Source organism: Tigriopus californicus, chromosome 5 (assembly GCF_007210705.1).
Source record: "Tigriopus californicus strain San Diego chromosome 5, Tcal_SD_v2.1, whole genome shotgun sequence".
In the NCBI taxonomy this organism is placed as follows: domain Eukaryota; kingdom Metazoa; phylum Arthropoda; class Copepoda; order Harpacticoida; family Harpacticidae; genus Tigriopus; species Tigriopus californicus.
In genome coordinates this window covers 10,351,625-10,367,893 of record NC_081444.1, presented here as the reverse complement: position 1 = coordinate 10,367,893, position 16,269 = coordinate 10,351,625, and the positions used below count along the sequence as shown (strand labels likewise).

General features: G+C 44.7%; 4 protein-coding genes across 4 annotated transcripts; 2 read left to right on the top strand and 2 right to left on the bottom strand.

The window, feature by feature from the left end:
- LOC131881379 (isocitrate dehydrogenase [NADP], mitochondrial-like) lies at positions 1–1,529 on the top strand (the record flags this gene model as incomplete). The annotated part of the gene is given in 4 exon segments (XM_059228224.1): positions 1–374; positions 440–681; positions 749–1,111; positions 1,182–1,529. Coding segments are annotated over 4 exon segments (1,157 nt in total), but the record flags the coding sequence as incomplete, so codon positions are not given.
- Positions 1,350–3,177, bottom strand: LOC131881377 (uncharacterized protein C2orf42 homolog). The gene is made up of 2 exons (XM_059228220.1): positions 2,587–3,177; positions 1,350–2,510 (listed from the first exon to the last, which is right to left on the bottom strand). The coding sequence occupies exons 1-2, from the start codon at positions 3,076–3,078 to the stop codon at positions 1,488–1,490; spliced, it is 1,515 nt and encodes a 504-aa protein (XP_059084203.1). The 5' UTR covers positions 3,079–3,177; the 3' UTR covers positions 1,350–1,487.
- Positions 3,178–4,577: 1,400 nt separating this feature from the next.
- Positions 4,578–7,023, top strand: LOC131880521 (uncharacterized; the record flags this gene model as incomplete). Its single annotated transcript, XM_059227178.1, is given in 2 exon segments — positions 4,578–4,769; positions 6,452–7,023. Coding segments are annotated over 2 exon segments (486 nt in total), but the record flags the coding sequence as incomplete, so codon positions are not given.
- Positions 7,024–8,137: 1,114 nt separating this feature from the next.
- LOC131880520 (uncharacterized) lies at positions 8,138–10,228 on the bottom strand. Its single transcript, XM_059227177.1, has 2 exons — positions 9,864–10,228; positions 8,138–9,733 (listed from the first exon to the last, which is right to left on the bottom strand). The coding sequence occupies exon 2, from the start codon at positions 9,722–9,724 to the stop codon at positions 8,516–8,518; it is 1,209 nt and encodes a 402-aa protein (XP_059083160.1). The 5' UTR covers positions 9,725–9,733; positions 9,864–10,228; the 3' UTR covers positions 8,138–8,515.
- Between the last annotated feature and the right edge of the window lie 6,041 nt (positions 10,229–16,269).

The following is a 16,269-nucleotide window of genomic DNA, read 5'->3' as shown; positions in this document are numbered from 1 at the left end:
AGGACAAGTTGATTTTTCCTTACTTGGACTTGGATTGCAAGTATTACGATTTAGGCCTGCCTCATCGTGATGCCACCGATGATCAGGTTACCGTGGACTCGGCCTTGGCCACCCTCAAGTACAACGTGGCCATTAAGTGCGCTACCATCACGCCCGACGAGGAGCGGGTGGAGGAGTTCAAGCTCAAGAAGATGTGGCTTTCGCCCAATGGAACCATTAGAAATATTCTAGGTGGTACCGTATTCCGCGAGCCTATTCTCTGTCAAAGCATTCCTCGCCTGGTGCCCGGATGGACTAATCCGATCTGCATTGGTCGACACGCCCACGGTGATCAGTACAAAGCCACCGATCTTGTCATTCCCGGCAACGGTTCGGTAATGTCGCAATTATTTAGGTATCTTGACCCCTCGGGCCAATGTCAAACGACTATCTTCGGCAGGTGAAATTGGTGTATACCCCCGAAGGAGGTAGTCCCCAAGAGCATACGATGTTCGAATTCAAGGATGGCGGTGGAGTGGTCATGGGAATGTACAACACGGACAAATCCATTGCCGATTTCGCTCATGCTTCATTCAATGTCGCCCTTCAAAAGAAGTGGCCATTGTACATGTCGACCAAAAACACCATCCTCAAGCGCTACGACGGGCGGTTCAAAGACATCTTCCAAGAAATCTTTGAGAAGTAAGAGCTCAAACAACATTCAGTCAGACAAATGGTTCAAATACACAATTGTTATCCTTTCCATTAGGAACTACAAGAAAGATTTCGATGCCAACAAGATCTGGTATGAGCACCGTCTCATTGACGACATGGTTGCTCAAGCTATGAAATCTGAGGGCAAGTTCGTCTGGGCGTGCAAGAACTATGACGGAGATGTTCAATCTGATGTGGTGGCCCAAGGTTATGGCTCCCTCGGTCTCATGACGTCGGTCTTGGTGTGTCCCGATGGTAAGACGGTGGAATCTGAGGCCGCTCACGGCACTGTCACTCGCCATTATCGTCAACATCAGAAGGGCGAAAAGACCTCGACCAACCCTATTGCCAGCATTTTCGCGTGGACCCGTGGATTGTCTCATCGGGCCCAACTTGACGGCAACAAAGATCTCGAAAAGTAAATCGACCAAGGCGCATAACAAAATTCTTTTTGAAGTACAATGTCATATGGCGTTGTGTTTTTTCAGGTTCTGCTTGGCCTTGGAAAGTGCTTGTGTGGACAGCGTAGATAACGGTAATATGACTAAGGATTTGGCGGGTTGCATTCACGGGCTGAAGAACGTGAAAGAGGGCATGTATTTAAATACAGAGGACTTTATGAATGCCGTGGAAGAAGATATGAAAAAGAAATTCGCTTCCCTGTAAAAAGAAAAAAAACCTTCCAAAGTAAATGTACTGTAACAGTGTCTCGGTGACTAGCTGACTGATCCAACCTTCGATATCCTAAAAGAAGGCAATCAATGCAATTATATCAAATTTGGTGTACCTAAATATCACGTTTTTAAATCGGAAATACAATCTAACATTATTACAAATCGTAACTTCAATCGACCCAGTTGTTGAGACAGATACTGGGGACTCCATTCCAGAATAAAAGCAGGTTCCTCCAACCGTTGCCCGGCAGCATTCTTCCCCACGCAAAAGTAGGCATTGATCCGGGTTTTCTGCCTTTGACTGGCATTTTTCCCATCCCTCATAATGATGTATTCCGTGGCAATTTCTAGCTCTGCCATTGGAGTATCAAACGCTTTCTTCACTTGCAAAATATTATTCAAATGCCACACGTATTGCTTTTTCAAACTTTCGTCACGCCCCGGCACTTCTTGTATATGGTGAGGCAACAGGAGTCGATCCGACGTGGGCGATAACCGCGTAATTAGCGCTTGGCAAAATTGGTGCGGTACGTGGTATTCTAGTTCGCAGACCTTCTCGCCAAATTGCGGCGCGGCCGACACTAAACCATCCGACAATGTTTGCGTCACCCCGCTAAGCCACTCGACAAAGCCCATCTGAAGCTGAGATTCGAGCACCGGAGCTTCCCACGTCAATTCGGATCCTACGGTCGACACACGGACCTCGGACTGAGGGACGGAACGGTCCAAGTGTGGACCTTTGACCGGCTCCGACAAGAGAGCACCATTGATTTCGGCCGCAAATTCCCGAGCTAAGGCCTGACTGGAGGCGAACACGGCCAAGCAAGAGTAAAAATGCAGACACTGCTCGGTAGCCGGACATGGACAATGAAACGTGGCCCGACCCGGAAATACCACATGCAGAAAGCCCAAAGGATGCATAGGACTAGGCTGACATTTTACGGCCATGGTGGTAATCGAGACCCGTTGGACCAAGGGCCCATTTTGACGGGCACCCAACCAAATCAGCTGCTTCAACTCGGAGGTGATGGCCATATCATTCAAGACCGAGTGCTTCACCGAGAGGGGTTCGGCCCCGCGGAGGGCCAAACTCGGCTCGTCAACGGCTCGCAAGTGAACACAGACTCGACAGGCGGCCTCGGACTAGAAATATAATCAAAGGCTCTGTTCAATGAAAATCAATCCCCCGTGGGCCTCAAGCTATCAAGGTACCACCTACCTCGGGTCCCTGGGGTCCCTGGGTTTCGGCACACCCGGGGACATAGCAGGCATTCTGGGCCGGCCAAATGGGACTGTAGGGATCGGTGGACGGTAAGCTGGCGGGTCCCACGTCTCCCGGCTCAACCGGTGAGTGGACCAACAGGAAAGCCCGTTGTTCCAGACCGTCCGGGGGCGTGGGATGGGGTCGCACCGAGAAAAGGCGTTGAAGTGGCGAGCCGTCCGTCACCAGGAGACATGGATCGTGCGGGGCCACCCAGGGGCGGGTGGGACGAGGCCCCGACGAAGAGGGCACGGCTAACCTCAGAGCAGAGCTGGGTGCAGTGGCGGTGGAGGTGACGGAACTAGCGGGATGCTGGAAGACCCAGTCACAGGTTCGGTTTTTGCAACTTAAGCCGCGTGTGCCGTTCAGCGTGCCGCATTGTGGACATTTCCGGATGCCGCGCTTGGTGGCCTTGCCTAGCCCTTGAAGGAGACCTGAGCGACCGGACATAATTGACCATGGACTGCCCTACAGGCCCTATAACATGGGTTACTTTCACTTTCTTATCGTACGTTTCGGAAATATTTAGGATCATAGTGTTTGTTTACATCTCCACTTTATTCCTTCCATGGATACCTTTGCTTACTGTAAAAGCCGGAGGTTGGGTGATAAATAGCCCAAAAAGCTACTCTAGACTTCGTTTACGATGTACAACAGAGTCTGCGAGTACAATCATTGTGTATCACATGGAAAAATCTACTTTTGGTTTATCCACCACAAATTGGTTAGTTCAAATGAGAGCAAAAGAATATCACTGACCCTGGATTCCTCAACTTCAATGAATTTTGAGGATGGTCGACCTTGTGATTTTGGACAAAAGTTTGCAAGGGAAAATCACTACTGACGCTTTGTCCTGTTTATATATATCTGAACTTTGGTCCGCTTTTAACAACATCACAAGAAAGAAAAAAATACTGCAACCGTGAACATTGTTTGATGGATCATCCTAAATGGTGTTCTGTGATGTTTAAGCATGGACTGAAATAGAACTAACAAAAGGGGATGGAATGGATGGGGCAAGTGAAACTGCCTTTTTCATCCCTCGTATGTGCATCAAATCCATGAAATTCAGGACTTGCTTTAACTCCAATAGGAAAACATGGACATGTTTTTGTAGTAGAGGTAACATTGTCATTCTTTAAGTAAAGACACAATTCACTGTTTCAAAGGTAAAATAAATTTCCTGGGCCATGGTAATGAGTAATGCCATTATATTTTTTGGCAAATAATGGCGGGACAAATAGTTGGCAAAGTAGTTGTAACTGTGATCGGTTCCTTTTATTATCAGTGATCAATGACTTAGTACTCTCATGGGAATTGAGAGATTGTTCAACATCTTTGTATTTAGCATCTATGAGTCATGACCCATTCTGTTTATGGGATGGCATTGATTTGCTTCAGCATAGATCAAAATAATAACTACTGGGATGACCAGAGGTAAAAAGCCCATTGCGTGAAATGATTGTGTATGGAGTCAACGCAAATCATTCCCGAATCTAGAGTTCTGAAATAACTTTATCTTAGAGACAAGAAACACCCAACCTAGCTAGAATTCGATCATTGACAATTTTGGTTCCGCACTCTTTTCCAGTGGATCTTAGGAACCATGAGGAACTAAGAAAAGAAATTGATAGAGACCACCGTTCAACATCAGCTTTAGCAGAAATTACATTTGGCACTGTATGCAACATGAGCTCTCAATTCTAGAATTGAATAGCCAAACATCAAACAGATTTCCATTCCTTCCCGATCATTTTGGGGACATGAGAAACTCCTTACGAAACATAATCAAGGTCGTTTCACTTCGGTTCTTGTCACTTGTCCGATTGACCTCGTCAGCCTTGAGCCTTGAGTCTTGAACTTATATTGGCTCTAAGAGGTCTTCCGGTGGTTATTACACCTACATCACGGTCCATCGGTGCCTCCTTCTCTAAACTAAAGCCATGGGTGATGCTCGACCTGAGGGTGAGCGCCACTTTTGGACCGGAACCCGTGCCGTTCAAGGTCACAAAGAGCGGGAGGCGGTCTCACCTACCCCGGCCGAAGCCTTGGCTTTGGAGGCCAAGATGGCCACATTGGGTGGGGAAGGCGGATCGGATGCCTTCTCCTCCACCCGACACGTGTTTAATACACCGGCGAGGGTAACCCATTTATGTCGATCAGAGAACTGTGGTAAACGTTATTCTCCACCGATTAGCTGGCGGTGTTACTTTTTTTTTTAAACTTAACCTAACCTAACCTAACCCACCCTAACCTAACACGATAATAATGACCCTTAAAGTCTGTATCTAAACCTTTTAATGTTTTGTCACAAATTAATAAATGAGCACTGCCAACAAATCGGCGGAAAATGACGTTTATCGAGAACTGTGCACATAGGGAAACCGAACACATTAGTAGAAGGTCCTAGTAGAAAACACGATCTAAAACAAATATGAGACACATTGGAAAAATTTGATGTTGCACGCATTGATTACATGAAAATGAAAGACAACAAAAAAGCAAGAAATAGCAAGAGTGAGGAAATAATGGCAATATTTTTTTTCACTTACAAGCGTTGAGCACACCTCTCCGAGAGTATCACGTTAAAGCAAGTAAGCAGGCAACAAATTTGGATTGGACCTGAGTTAAGGCAAAATGTGAGCTCCTGACTCATTTATGTCGAACAATCTAACATTAATGAAACTAATGTTATGTGTTAGGAGATACGACAAATTGTGCCAAAGTATGCAACCAATGGCTCATCAACTCTCATCTCACTATCCGTCAAAAAATGATCTATTAAAATTCATTTGCAAACCTGCTTTTATAATGGAAATTTGGAAATGAAGAAGTAAAGTATCCGCGTTTCCTGTCAAATTCAAGTATCAGGCGCAATGGTGTAAGCACCACAAGATCAAAGAGCAAGAAAAAGCGTTGGATGTTCCAAGGTGTCAACTTTTCCCTTGTGTTCAATTTTCTGATGTGTCGAGTAGAGCTGTGCATCGGATCCGTTTTTTCGGATCGGGTTGACCAATAATTTTTGGATTCGGATTCGGATTGAGTTCGGATCTGATCGCAGTCCAAAATTGCAAGATTTACTGAATGAATGTAAATTTGTCTTGAAAGGTTTGTTTCTCAACTCTCAATGTGTGGGAAGTCAAAGAGCATCAAAATTAAAATCTGTGCATGGACCTGCTTAAAAATTATCACAATTGTGTGGCAATCCCACGCAAATAAAGAACCCCAAAATTTCAGAAAAAAGATCAAATTATTTGCTGTCCATACGGTCAATATTAGAAGAAAGGAAATTAGAATACCTCGTTATGTCAAGTCTGTTAATGAACAATTTTTGCACCATTTTGATAAAAGAATTATATTCACTATATTATACTACAACTGAAGCATATGACGGAAAGACAAGTGTTGCTTTTCTATTATTGTTACCAAAAATGACATTATTGTAGTAGGAAAATTATATTTTGACTAAGGCAACTGAAATCAATCTCATCATTTTAGCATGTTTAAGTGGCAAAAAGCACATTTATTTAAAGTTTTATGAGTTCTCATGAAGTCAATTGAGTGAAAGAATCAGATTAGAATCAGAAGCAAAAGATTCGGATCCGAGAAAAATTTCGGATTCGGATTCTTTCGGATTAGACAAAGCTCTCAGATTCGGATTAAAAAAATCACTTCGGATCGAATTCGGAGACCCTGTCGAATCCGATGCACAGCTCTAGTGTAGAGTCTTTCAATGTGTCCAGTATTCCTAGGTCACGCATTTTCTGATGTGTGTCGAGTTACTCTGGGATGATGTTATGAACGAAATCATTTCTCTTTTCAGAGCTCAACCTTCAAAATGAATTTTTGGAGTAGGGATGATGCCCCAGTCATACGCCCAGTTCTGCAGCCCGAACTTTATAAATCGGCGACCATTCCAGTCGGGTTAAACCCGAGACGTCCGCAGTTTTTTGACGGCTACGGAGGCGAAGCTTGCGAAAAAATCACGAAGCTTAATCGACGCTCTTTCGCTCAATGGATCGGATCGGCGGTGGCTGTAGTAGCCGGTGGTGGGGCAGTTTTTGCCATGTTATGGTACATTAAAGGCCAGAAGAAAAACAATGCACCTTTAAAATAATGGGCGAATTTTGGTAACACGCGAGCCTCCATTCATCCAGTAGAAACCTTTAATGCAGTGAGAAGGAAGTATATCTCAATCCTAAAAACTAGACTCCGACAAAATATGTTGTGTTCACGTTCAGCAGAAATAGCAGAAGTCTAGCGGTTCGGATGGGCCAACGGAGGCATTGGGAAGAAAAGCGGCTAGTTCAAACATCTTAAAACTCTGCTTAACATACGAACATCATTTTTTTCGGAGTCTACTGATGACCAATTAAACCGAATTGCTAAATCTTGTTTTGTTATTATCCTTTTGTGTACGTCGGTCTTGTTTCAACGGGTTTTGCATCGAAGTTTCCTGGCTGTGTCCAAGGTGCAAAAATACAATCCAAATGATTCAGCCCATGAGTGATTTCACTCTGTTGGGCGATAACATGGAAAGATAAGGCGAAAGAGTTAATAATCAACAATAACTAAGCTTGCGTTAAGGGAGGAGACGTGGTGCAGTGGTTAACTCAGTTTCCTTGCGGAACAGATGCCCCCACTTCGATTCTCCTCCCCGAACACAGACGGAGTAACAAAACTAATGCGGATATGACAAAGTGTAAAAATTGGAAGATGTGATGCCGGCTTCACTAGCCAGGCGAGTTTCACCTCGCCGACCCTAGCATTCCATGGAGCTAAACTTGGGGCATAGTCAAACAATGATGTAACAGTTATGCGTTTCAGTTATGGTATCAATGGGTTCTCACTACAAGCATGCACCATTTGAACTTTTCCAAAAGCTTTCATACACCGGACCCGTGTTCTACGAGGTCCAGCGCGTAAGATTACCTACATTTGACCCTTGTCCATGCTCTTGAGTAACCTCGTTCGAAAGCCTCCTTGGAAAACTCGAGTGGGAACAGGTAGGCAGATATTTCTATATCTGTATGTAGAGAGGGAAGCAAATAAAAGTGTAAAGGAAGAAGAGAATGTGGACGCAGAGAAAGAAGGGCACTTCTATGTTCTAACTAGCTTGGATTCGCGAGAGTTTAAAGCTGAACGGTCCCTACTAGTGCTGGGGCGAGCCCGGCTAAAGTCTTCCTCCAAAATCGAGTAAAAGACTTGAGCGCATTTGGACTCGCCCCAGTAATAGACTCCCTACCGATAAAACTGGTCCTAAAACCTGGCTTAGATCACACCTACATGATCATAGACCTTTTGCATCTTTGCTGAATATTGTAAAGGAAGTCCTTATTTCTCTTCCCTCTCTTATAAGAGGGCTCTTTCATTATCAGTCACTATTTCCCTGTCCTAATTTGGGCAACACCTTTAGATTTGCTCGACCCTTTGCCAACCTGATTCCAAATGGGCGAGGCATATTCAAGAAGTGGCTAAGAAAAAATTACTTGTGAAGAGTAGTACAGAATTGGCCGCATTTTGAAAACTATTCTTCGCGTGCCGAACAAGCACCGTTTAACATGGATATCCAGGAGTGTACAATATATATATATATAAATAAATATGTAAGAGACATAGTAAATAATTCCTTCATTGTGACGATCGTTTCGAGGAGGGATTGGAAATGGCATTCAGCCGTTTCGTCTCACCAAGGCGGTGTTGGGAGGTCAGGGAATTGGAAGTGAGTTTCACGGTCAAACGTCCAGCTAAGTTTCTTGGGCGGGCTCGGCTCATTCCACTCACATCCTGTATCATGTTTACCGTTGCTGACAATCGAGTTAATTTCTCAAGTAATCTGTGATTCTTATGAATTGGAGACTCCACCCCGAAACAGGAGTTGTCCTTTTCAGCTCCGACAAGCCAAAGTCGAATGATCACGAGTGTCTGACACGAACTTTACCAGATCAACCTTGTGCATCTCACTCGCATGATGAGCCACCACGTGTTTGATCATGGCTGTGCGCTTCAGGAAAATTTTGCTACAGATATCACACTTGGGGAGACTCCCCAGACTCTTCTTCTGAGCCAGAATCATGGGGATGATCTTCCGTTTTTTGAGACGTAGCAAGCATTCACGACACGTGTTTTGAGATCGTTTTAGACCTAGCTTGACCCGGCAAAATCGGCAGAACTTGCGACAGCTTTTCTCGTGAAAATTGAGGTCGGTATGGGCATGGAACTTGAGCTGACATTTCTCGCATTCGAATACTGGAGCGGGCCTTGGTCGAGGCGTGCGAATAGGCTGCGGACTGATGGGGACAAAGCCAGAGAGAGGAAGGCTCTTCTCCACGGACTGATTTTTATTTTGGTCTGACTTGGAGGATTTGACCATAGAAAGCAGCGAATTCACGGACCAGAGAGGCTGTAAAATAGAATGGTTCTTGAATATTGAACAGTTTCGAGACGATTCGCCACGATTGGCCAACTCTTGCGCAAACTCGGGTGGAACCACCAGAATGTTCGATGAGCTTGGCTGGGTGGGCGGTTGTATCCGAATTCGCGTCGTATATTGGTTTAGGGTGGTAGTGGACGGGTTTTCCGGAGTGCGTAAATGATTTCTTCGCATCACGATGCCGCTCCGAGGCTCTGGTTCTCGATCACCAGAAAGTCGTTGTTTGATCTCTGAATGGACTCTGGGGATGGGGTATACATTAGGATCGTGAAGTAACAAGGTCAGGGGGTCGTTGGTAGGTGGGCCAGGGGCGTTCCCCACTTCACGAGCGGGAAGGCCCAGGTTTGAGCTTGATTGGGATTGCGAAGTTCCACCCCTTCCGCCCATGAAAAATCGACGACTGGCATTGGGCGAATCCCACTTGGAGCTACCTTGGCTTAGGATGGTGGAGCCATTGCGATGACACGCCTTCAACAATTTGGGCCTTGACACCTTAAGTGCCACCTTTTGGGTCACATTTTGGGTGTCTTGCTTGGTGGAGGCTCGGAGTCGCTCTTTTAAAGCTTGGCGATAATGAAACTTGACACTGATCGTGTGGACGGATCGCAATTCTAGGTGACGAAAGAACTCGTCTTGGGTGAGCATCGGCACCTCCATCGACATCTGCTCGACCTAAAAGTCAAACATTTATATTTGTAGATTGACCTCACGGGATATGGGTGGCCTTTTTTTCGCCAGCACATCCACCACCAAAATGCAATGATGGAAGCCAAACCCAAACCAACCCCAAATGCATGCTTACCGAGATCCGCCTATGTGAGGAAAAGTAAGACCGCCTCTTGTTCAAGGTGACCTCATGATCGAGACAATAAGCTGTAACATTGGAGGCTGAGCCCAAATGCTGAAGCTCCCATTTGAGCTGGCTGATCTGTTCAGCATAGATAGTGGCGGGATATCACCGAGGCGCAATGGATTGATAAATAGATGATGGGAGGGAGGCAGGGGAGGAAGGGTCCGAGGTTGCGAGTGGCTCCGTGCTCCGTTCAACGTTGGTCGCCGACGTCGACGGACGAGGTGGCCCACCATTCAAACGAGTCAAGCCGAGTCAAAAAGAGACACTCCGCTCAACCCTGTTTGCCAACAACGGCCAGCGACCCACTCCACCGGCTCGCTCCCAGGCTGACTGGCTCCGTGGCCGAAGAAAACGGAATGGTGGCACGGACCGCTCTCACACGCTCAAACCGGCGGGTTCTTGCGATCCGCTGGAACATGAGACGCGTACCCTCAAAGCCTGCCCGCCTCCTTTTTCAGCCCAGGCCGTGTTGCAGCCACCAGGACCTTGGATGAGGGCAGGACGAAAAAAAGAGAGATTTGTTTCACGTTTCTCTGCCAGTGCCCGGCTCTGCCATCATAATTTATCTGGCTGGGAGGGAATGTCTGCAGACGGGCAGGCGTGCGCTCAAGGTGAGGAATCTGCCCTTCTGGACCTGATGGATTGGAAAGCGGCCAAGGTGAACGAAGGACGGGCGGACAGGCTGAATCTGGAGTGGGGAAGTAGGAGACCATGTTGAAGACCATGTTCAAGGGAGAGGAGGGCCCAGCCATGATGTCCGCCCAGGGGAGGGAAATTTGAAGACCGATGACGGAGGGTTGGGTCGTTGAGATGCACGGCGACACGATCAGACGTGGCAGGTAGAGCACTTGATTGACCATCGTCGTTGTCCAATCCGCACGCCATCATTGTCCCAACTTTACCACTGACTGAATTCAAATCAGGGACGGGTTCCATGACCGATCACGTTCACATGCGGTTGGCTAATCCAGGTCAATCTGGGTTTGCAATTGGGAAGAGCACCTTGATATGGGGGACTTTATTCAATTACTTTACGGTACTCATTATCCTCCTAACATTTGTGCAATTTGGGTACCCCCAGGCCCCTGCAACCGAAATATTATGTTAGGTTTGGTTAGGTAAGGTTAGGTCTAAAATATTACAATGATTACTAAAACAGTCAATATGCACATATCTGGGGATGGATAACGGTTACATTACTCTAAGCGAAGGTTAAGGTGGACAGTTGTCATATAATCGGGACAACCGCACATTTTTGCCATGGGACCATGGAACGCCCTTGGTGCATGCATACCCTGCGAAGTTTTATCGTGTGTTGCGTCTTGTGCAATACTCAAGGGATATCCTACAAAACCCTATTTTTTTTCATGGGAGTACAAAGGCTCCCAACTAGATTAGGGATTGGCTGCGGAGGGTTGAACCTCGCCCGACCAACGAATTCGAACGCAGCCATGGCATCAACCTTTCCTAATTCCTTTAAGCAGTATCAGCTCCAGTATCAAATAGCTTTCCGCCGTAGGTGTGGTTGATAAGCATCCAAAAGGGTTTCTTTGCCAAAGGTCAAGGAGGAGGATCGGACCGAGGTTCGCTCTCAAGCTAAAAAAGTGAACCGATGAGGATAATCGAACTGGGGACGTCCCAAATTCTAGGACACTTCGCTTGCCACTATGCCAAGCCTCTCATTCAATCCCAATCTGATTTTTTCCACAGTTCAATCCAACATTGCTTGGTCAGCCTTATTCATATTACTCATCTCAGCGGTTGCGACCAAGGGGAAGGCTTAACTAATACTTCAATGATGTCTTTTATTGCTTCTGTTGAAAACGGTTCCAGAACAACTCGACCCAGCGGACAACTCGACCCAGGACAATTCGACCCAGGACAACCCGACTCAGGGGACAACTCAACCCAGTACAGAAATTAAGGCCAATATATTGGCTTACAAATAGTTCATACTTATGGAGCAAAATTGAAACTGTGATGTAAAACATGTCAAAATTTGAAAGGTTTTAGACAATTCATCATTTGATCTTAAAAGCAAGTTACGTTTAAATCAATCATGGTATGAAAATCAAGTTTTTTTTTTTCCTCAAAGATTCTCGGGTTTGTATACCGATACAAGGGAATGAAATTCTCTGTAAGTCAAGGTGAGTCATAATTTATAAAATATTTGGTCGTGCAAACTGTTTGAATTAGCCGCTCTAGGGCACCCTTGAATGTAGGGCTGGTCTGGGATCGTTAACAAAAACCGATCTAAGTCACGTTTAAAACTTAACAATGGGTCATCTAATGCATAGAATCGTCTAGAGGAGCACGGCAGCAAGTTGTACAAAGTTGGTGCCCGGTTTAAGACAAAAGAAGATTTTAAGCCCCTCACAATCTTTTTATCCAAGTGATGAGTTTATTGGCGCATTTCACATGAAATTCCTCGTCTCTCGCTAACGCTATGTCGTATTCCCGGGTTAGGACAATAAGAATGGAGAACATTTAAACACACAAACAGGATTAGGTAACGTTAATACCTACGTTGAATACTGTATAATCCCAATGATTTGAGGCGTTCCCAATAGCTTAATTTAGACATCCCGTCAATATATTCTCGTGAAACTCTTTTGTACTCGTTCAATCTTATTCAACCCCCAGTGGTCATGGGGGCCCAGATTGGGGGAAGCGTATTCAAGATGTGGCTGGACTATTGATTTGTACAGAGTTTTCATAGTCAGTACATCTCTGGACTTGAATGTTCGATATATCCAGCCGCAAGTCTGAAAGGCTTTGGTCACTTTTGACTGTCATGCTCTTCAAATTTACCATCGTCTTAAAGGATTATCCCGAGATCCTTGATTGAATTTACCGATTCGATTGGGTTCCGGCAATTATCGATATAAATAGGGGGGTCAGTACCAACTTGGCCGTATGTCATAATACGGAATTTATCCCCATTTAATTCCATGTTCTGTGCTTGAAACCAATCATATATTCTGTCTAAGTCGCTTTGCAACTCTGTCCCATTCGCTGTATTTCTTCCAGACACTAGCTTGGTATCGTCAGCATAAGAGGAGATTACAGACGCAAGGGGTAATTCATGTAGTGGTGCGATAAAAAGTATGAAGAGGATTGGGCCTAGTATAGTACCTTGCGGAACTCCGGATGAGACTTGGCAAGTGCGACTCAAGCACCCTTCAACTCGAACAACTTGGGTACGGTCGGTCAGGAACTCTTTTTTTTTTTTTTTTTTTTTTTTGCGGACTTCCTTACCGCTACCAGGATTGGAATCCCAGCAGTTCCAGACGAGAAGATTATTCATTTTACTTGATTTTATATATTATTATATATATATTATTATTTGATCGACCAACGAATTAGAATTGGCTGATCTGGCAAATCCTTGAATATAAGGTTGATCCGGAATTTTAGTCAAAAACTTGTCCAAGTCTGACTTAAATCTTGCTACTGGATCAACCCCTACATAAACCTACGAATATTTGAGGGCAGCAAATTGAACAATGAAGGAGCCGAGAAAGAAGAGAGTTGGACTTCATTGTTTTAACTAGCCTGGATTCTCGAGGGCTTGAAGGTGCTCTCAAAATGCACGTTAAGCCTCTACGGTCACTACAGTTGACCCTAAATCCTGGGTTGGGACAAAGCTCATGAATGCTTTTGAAAACGTACAATATCAGATACCTTTCGTACCTCTCTGAATACTGTACAATCCCAACCTTTCTAACCTCTCCCAATACGAGAGCTCTCTCATATCTCGATGTTCCTAGTAAAAATCTTTGGACCTGCTCGAGCTTTTGCAAACCTGCTGAACTAATTGGAGCCCAAATGGGAGAGGCATATTCAAGATGCGGCTGAACAATCGACTTGTACAGAGTTAGCATCGTGATACTATCTCTGGACTTAACGTGCGATATATCCAACCACATGTTTGAAAAGCTTTACCAACTTTCAATTGGATATGCTCATCGAACTTTCCATTATTTTGGAGGACTACACCTAAATCCTTCATGGATGAGACCTGCTCAATGTCCTTACCTTCATCATCTAATAGTGGAGTGTCTAATGGCGTCGACCCAAAGGTCATTGAGCGGAATTTCATTCCATTCAGTGCCATGTTACTCGCAACAACCCAGGAGTAGATTTGATCTAGGACCTCTAACAGACAACCGAGTTCTGACCATTCCTACCAACTACCAATTTTGTGTCATCAGCATAAGAAGAGATACTGACATTACAACTACCAAGCTTCTGAAGCGGAGCAATGAAGATAATGAAAAGGAGAGAGCCAAAATGGAGCCCTGAGGGACACCCGACTTGACATCATGTATGTCACTAAGAGATCCCTCAACCTCAACTAATTGTTTCCTACCACAAATGAAACTTCTTAACCAATTGAGAACCTTGCCTTGGATCCCAATCTCATGGAGCCTGTTAACTAAAAGGCCATGATCTACCTTGTCAAAGGCCTTGGCAAAGTCGAGATAAACTACATCGACTGATTCATGGCTCTCCAGCCCCTCAATAACCTGCTCTATATGTTCAATCAGTTGGGTAACCGTGCTAAAATGTGCTCGGAACCCATAATACGTATTCCATTGATACCTATTTTACTTAAATAATTTAAAAGTAGAATATGGTCTACTTTGTCAAAAGCTTTAGCAAAGTCCAGTAAATAACATCTACACATTCATTATTGCTGTAGTCCCTCAATTACGTCGTCAAAATGTTGAATAGTTGAGTCACTGTGCTAAAATGAGTACGAAACCCATGTTGTTGGTCAGGAATACTACCTTTTTTGTCAAGGTATCGTAGAAGTTTTTCCTTAACCACCTTTTCCATGAGATTGGCAATATTTGACGTTAGGATATTGGTCTATAATTGGCCAGGTATACCCCTATCTCCTCCTTTATAAATTGGCACAATATGGGCAGGTTTAATTGGGATGGGCACCCGACCTTCTGATAGAGACCTATTCATAAAGTGCGTTAGTATTGGAGCAACGACCTGCGCGGTGCGTTTAAGGAACTGGGTTGTCACGCCATCAGGCCCTGGAGCACTCGAAAACTTCAAGTCTTCAATGGCTTTACGAACATCGTGCTCATCGATGAAAATGTTTCCTAACGAGGAATTGCTGTTTCCTAAGGGGGGGTCCATTGCTACATGATCAACTGGGATTGAAAATACAGAGGCACATTGATTACAAAGGATATTGGCTAAACTGACTGGATTAGATACTTCTTCATTTGTCGATTGTCTAAGGGGCCCTACAAGGGGATTGGCTTTCCGTTTGGAGTTGGCGTATGAGTAAAACGCTTTTGGGTCGAGTTTAACATCTTGGACAACTTTCCTCTCTTTCCACAACTGATCCTTGTCCAGCGAATTTTTCAAAAGAATGTCGATGTTTTTGATCTTATTTTTAACATTTTGGGATAGGAATGATTCATCATCCAGGGACTTCAGCCTCTTTACAAATGACACCCGTTTCTTGAAGAGCTTTTGTCTCCGTTTCGGAATAGTTGCTTCATTTTCTTTATTCGCCAAAAGAGGTACTCCTACTTGGTCACATGCCCCTTCAAGTGAGCTTATGAGCAGTGTCATAGCATCGTCAATGTTAGGCTCCTGTTCCATTTTGGTAACAAGGTCAAAAGATTCTATAGTTGAGATTATCAAGGGCCAGCATTCTTCATGAAAGCAATACTTGGCAAGTCCAGTTTTTGAGACTTTTGGGGGATTTGGGATTTTTTCCTCATGAATTGTGGTATATATTTCCAGAATGCTATGATCGGAGAGGTCAGTTGGGGTTACTTGGATAGTAGAAATCATGTCCGGATCACTGGCAAGTACTAGATCTAGTACACTGTCGACTCGTGTTGCGGTGCCCACGTGCTGGGACAGGTTACCCTCGAACATGAAATCTTCAAGTTTTTGGTAGCAAGTTGAATGGATTTGGGGAACGGTATGTAACCAAGGGGGCTAGGATGCCACTCAACTACCGTTTTCGGGAAATTAAAGTCTCCAAGTATGATATGTCGAGAGCAAGTTGTCTTGGCCAGTTCATTGTGGATGAACATTAAGCCTTCGGAAAATAAGACAGGAGAGCAAGAAGGTGGCCTGTAGATTGTAATTAGGGTTAAATCAATGGATTTTATATGAACAATAAAATCTCGACTTCTCCATTGGACATTTTTGTAGTGGATGTAACATATTCATTTCTTTCGTAAAGACACACTCCACCGTGCGGAAAGACGGCGTTTTTTGGCCTATTCCTGTCACAACGATACAGTGTAAAACCATTGATCATTATATCCTCGTCAAGGACCCCAGGTCTAAGCCAGGTCTCGGTAATTGATAT

Excerpts from the sequence above, each read along its gene's own strand:
- LOC131881377 (XM_059228220.1), bottom strand. The coding sequence starts at position 3,078 with ATGTCCGGTCGCTCAGGTCTCCTTCAAGGGCTAGGCAAGGCCACCAAG. Across the intron at positions 2,511-2,586 it reads AGGGACCCCAGGGACCCGAG|TCCGAGGCCGCCTGTCGAGT; the intron begins GTAGGTGGTACC and ends TTATATTTCTAG.
- LOC131880520 (XM_059227177.1), bottom strand. The coding sequence starts at position 9,724 with ATGTCGATGGAGGTGCCGATGCTCACCCAAGACGAGTTCTTTCGTCAC.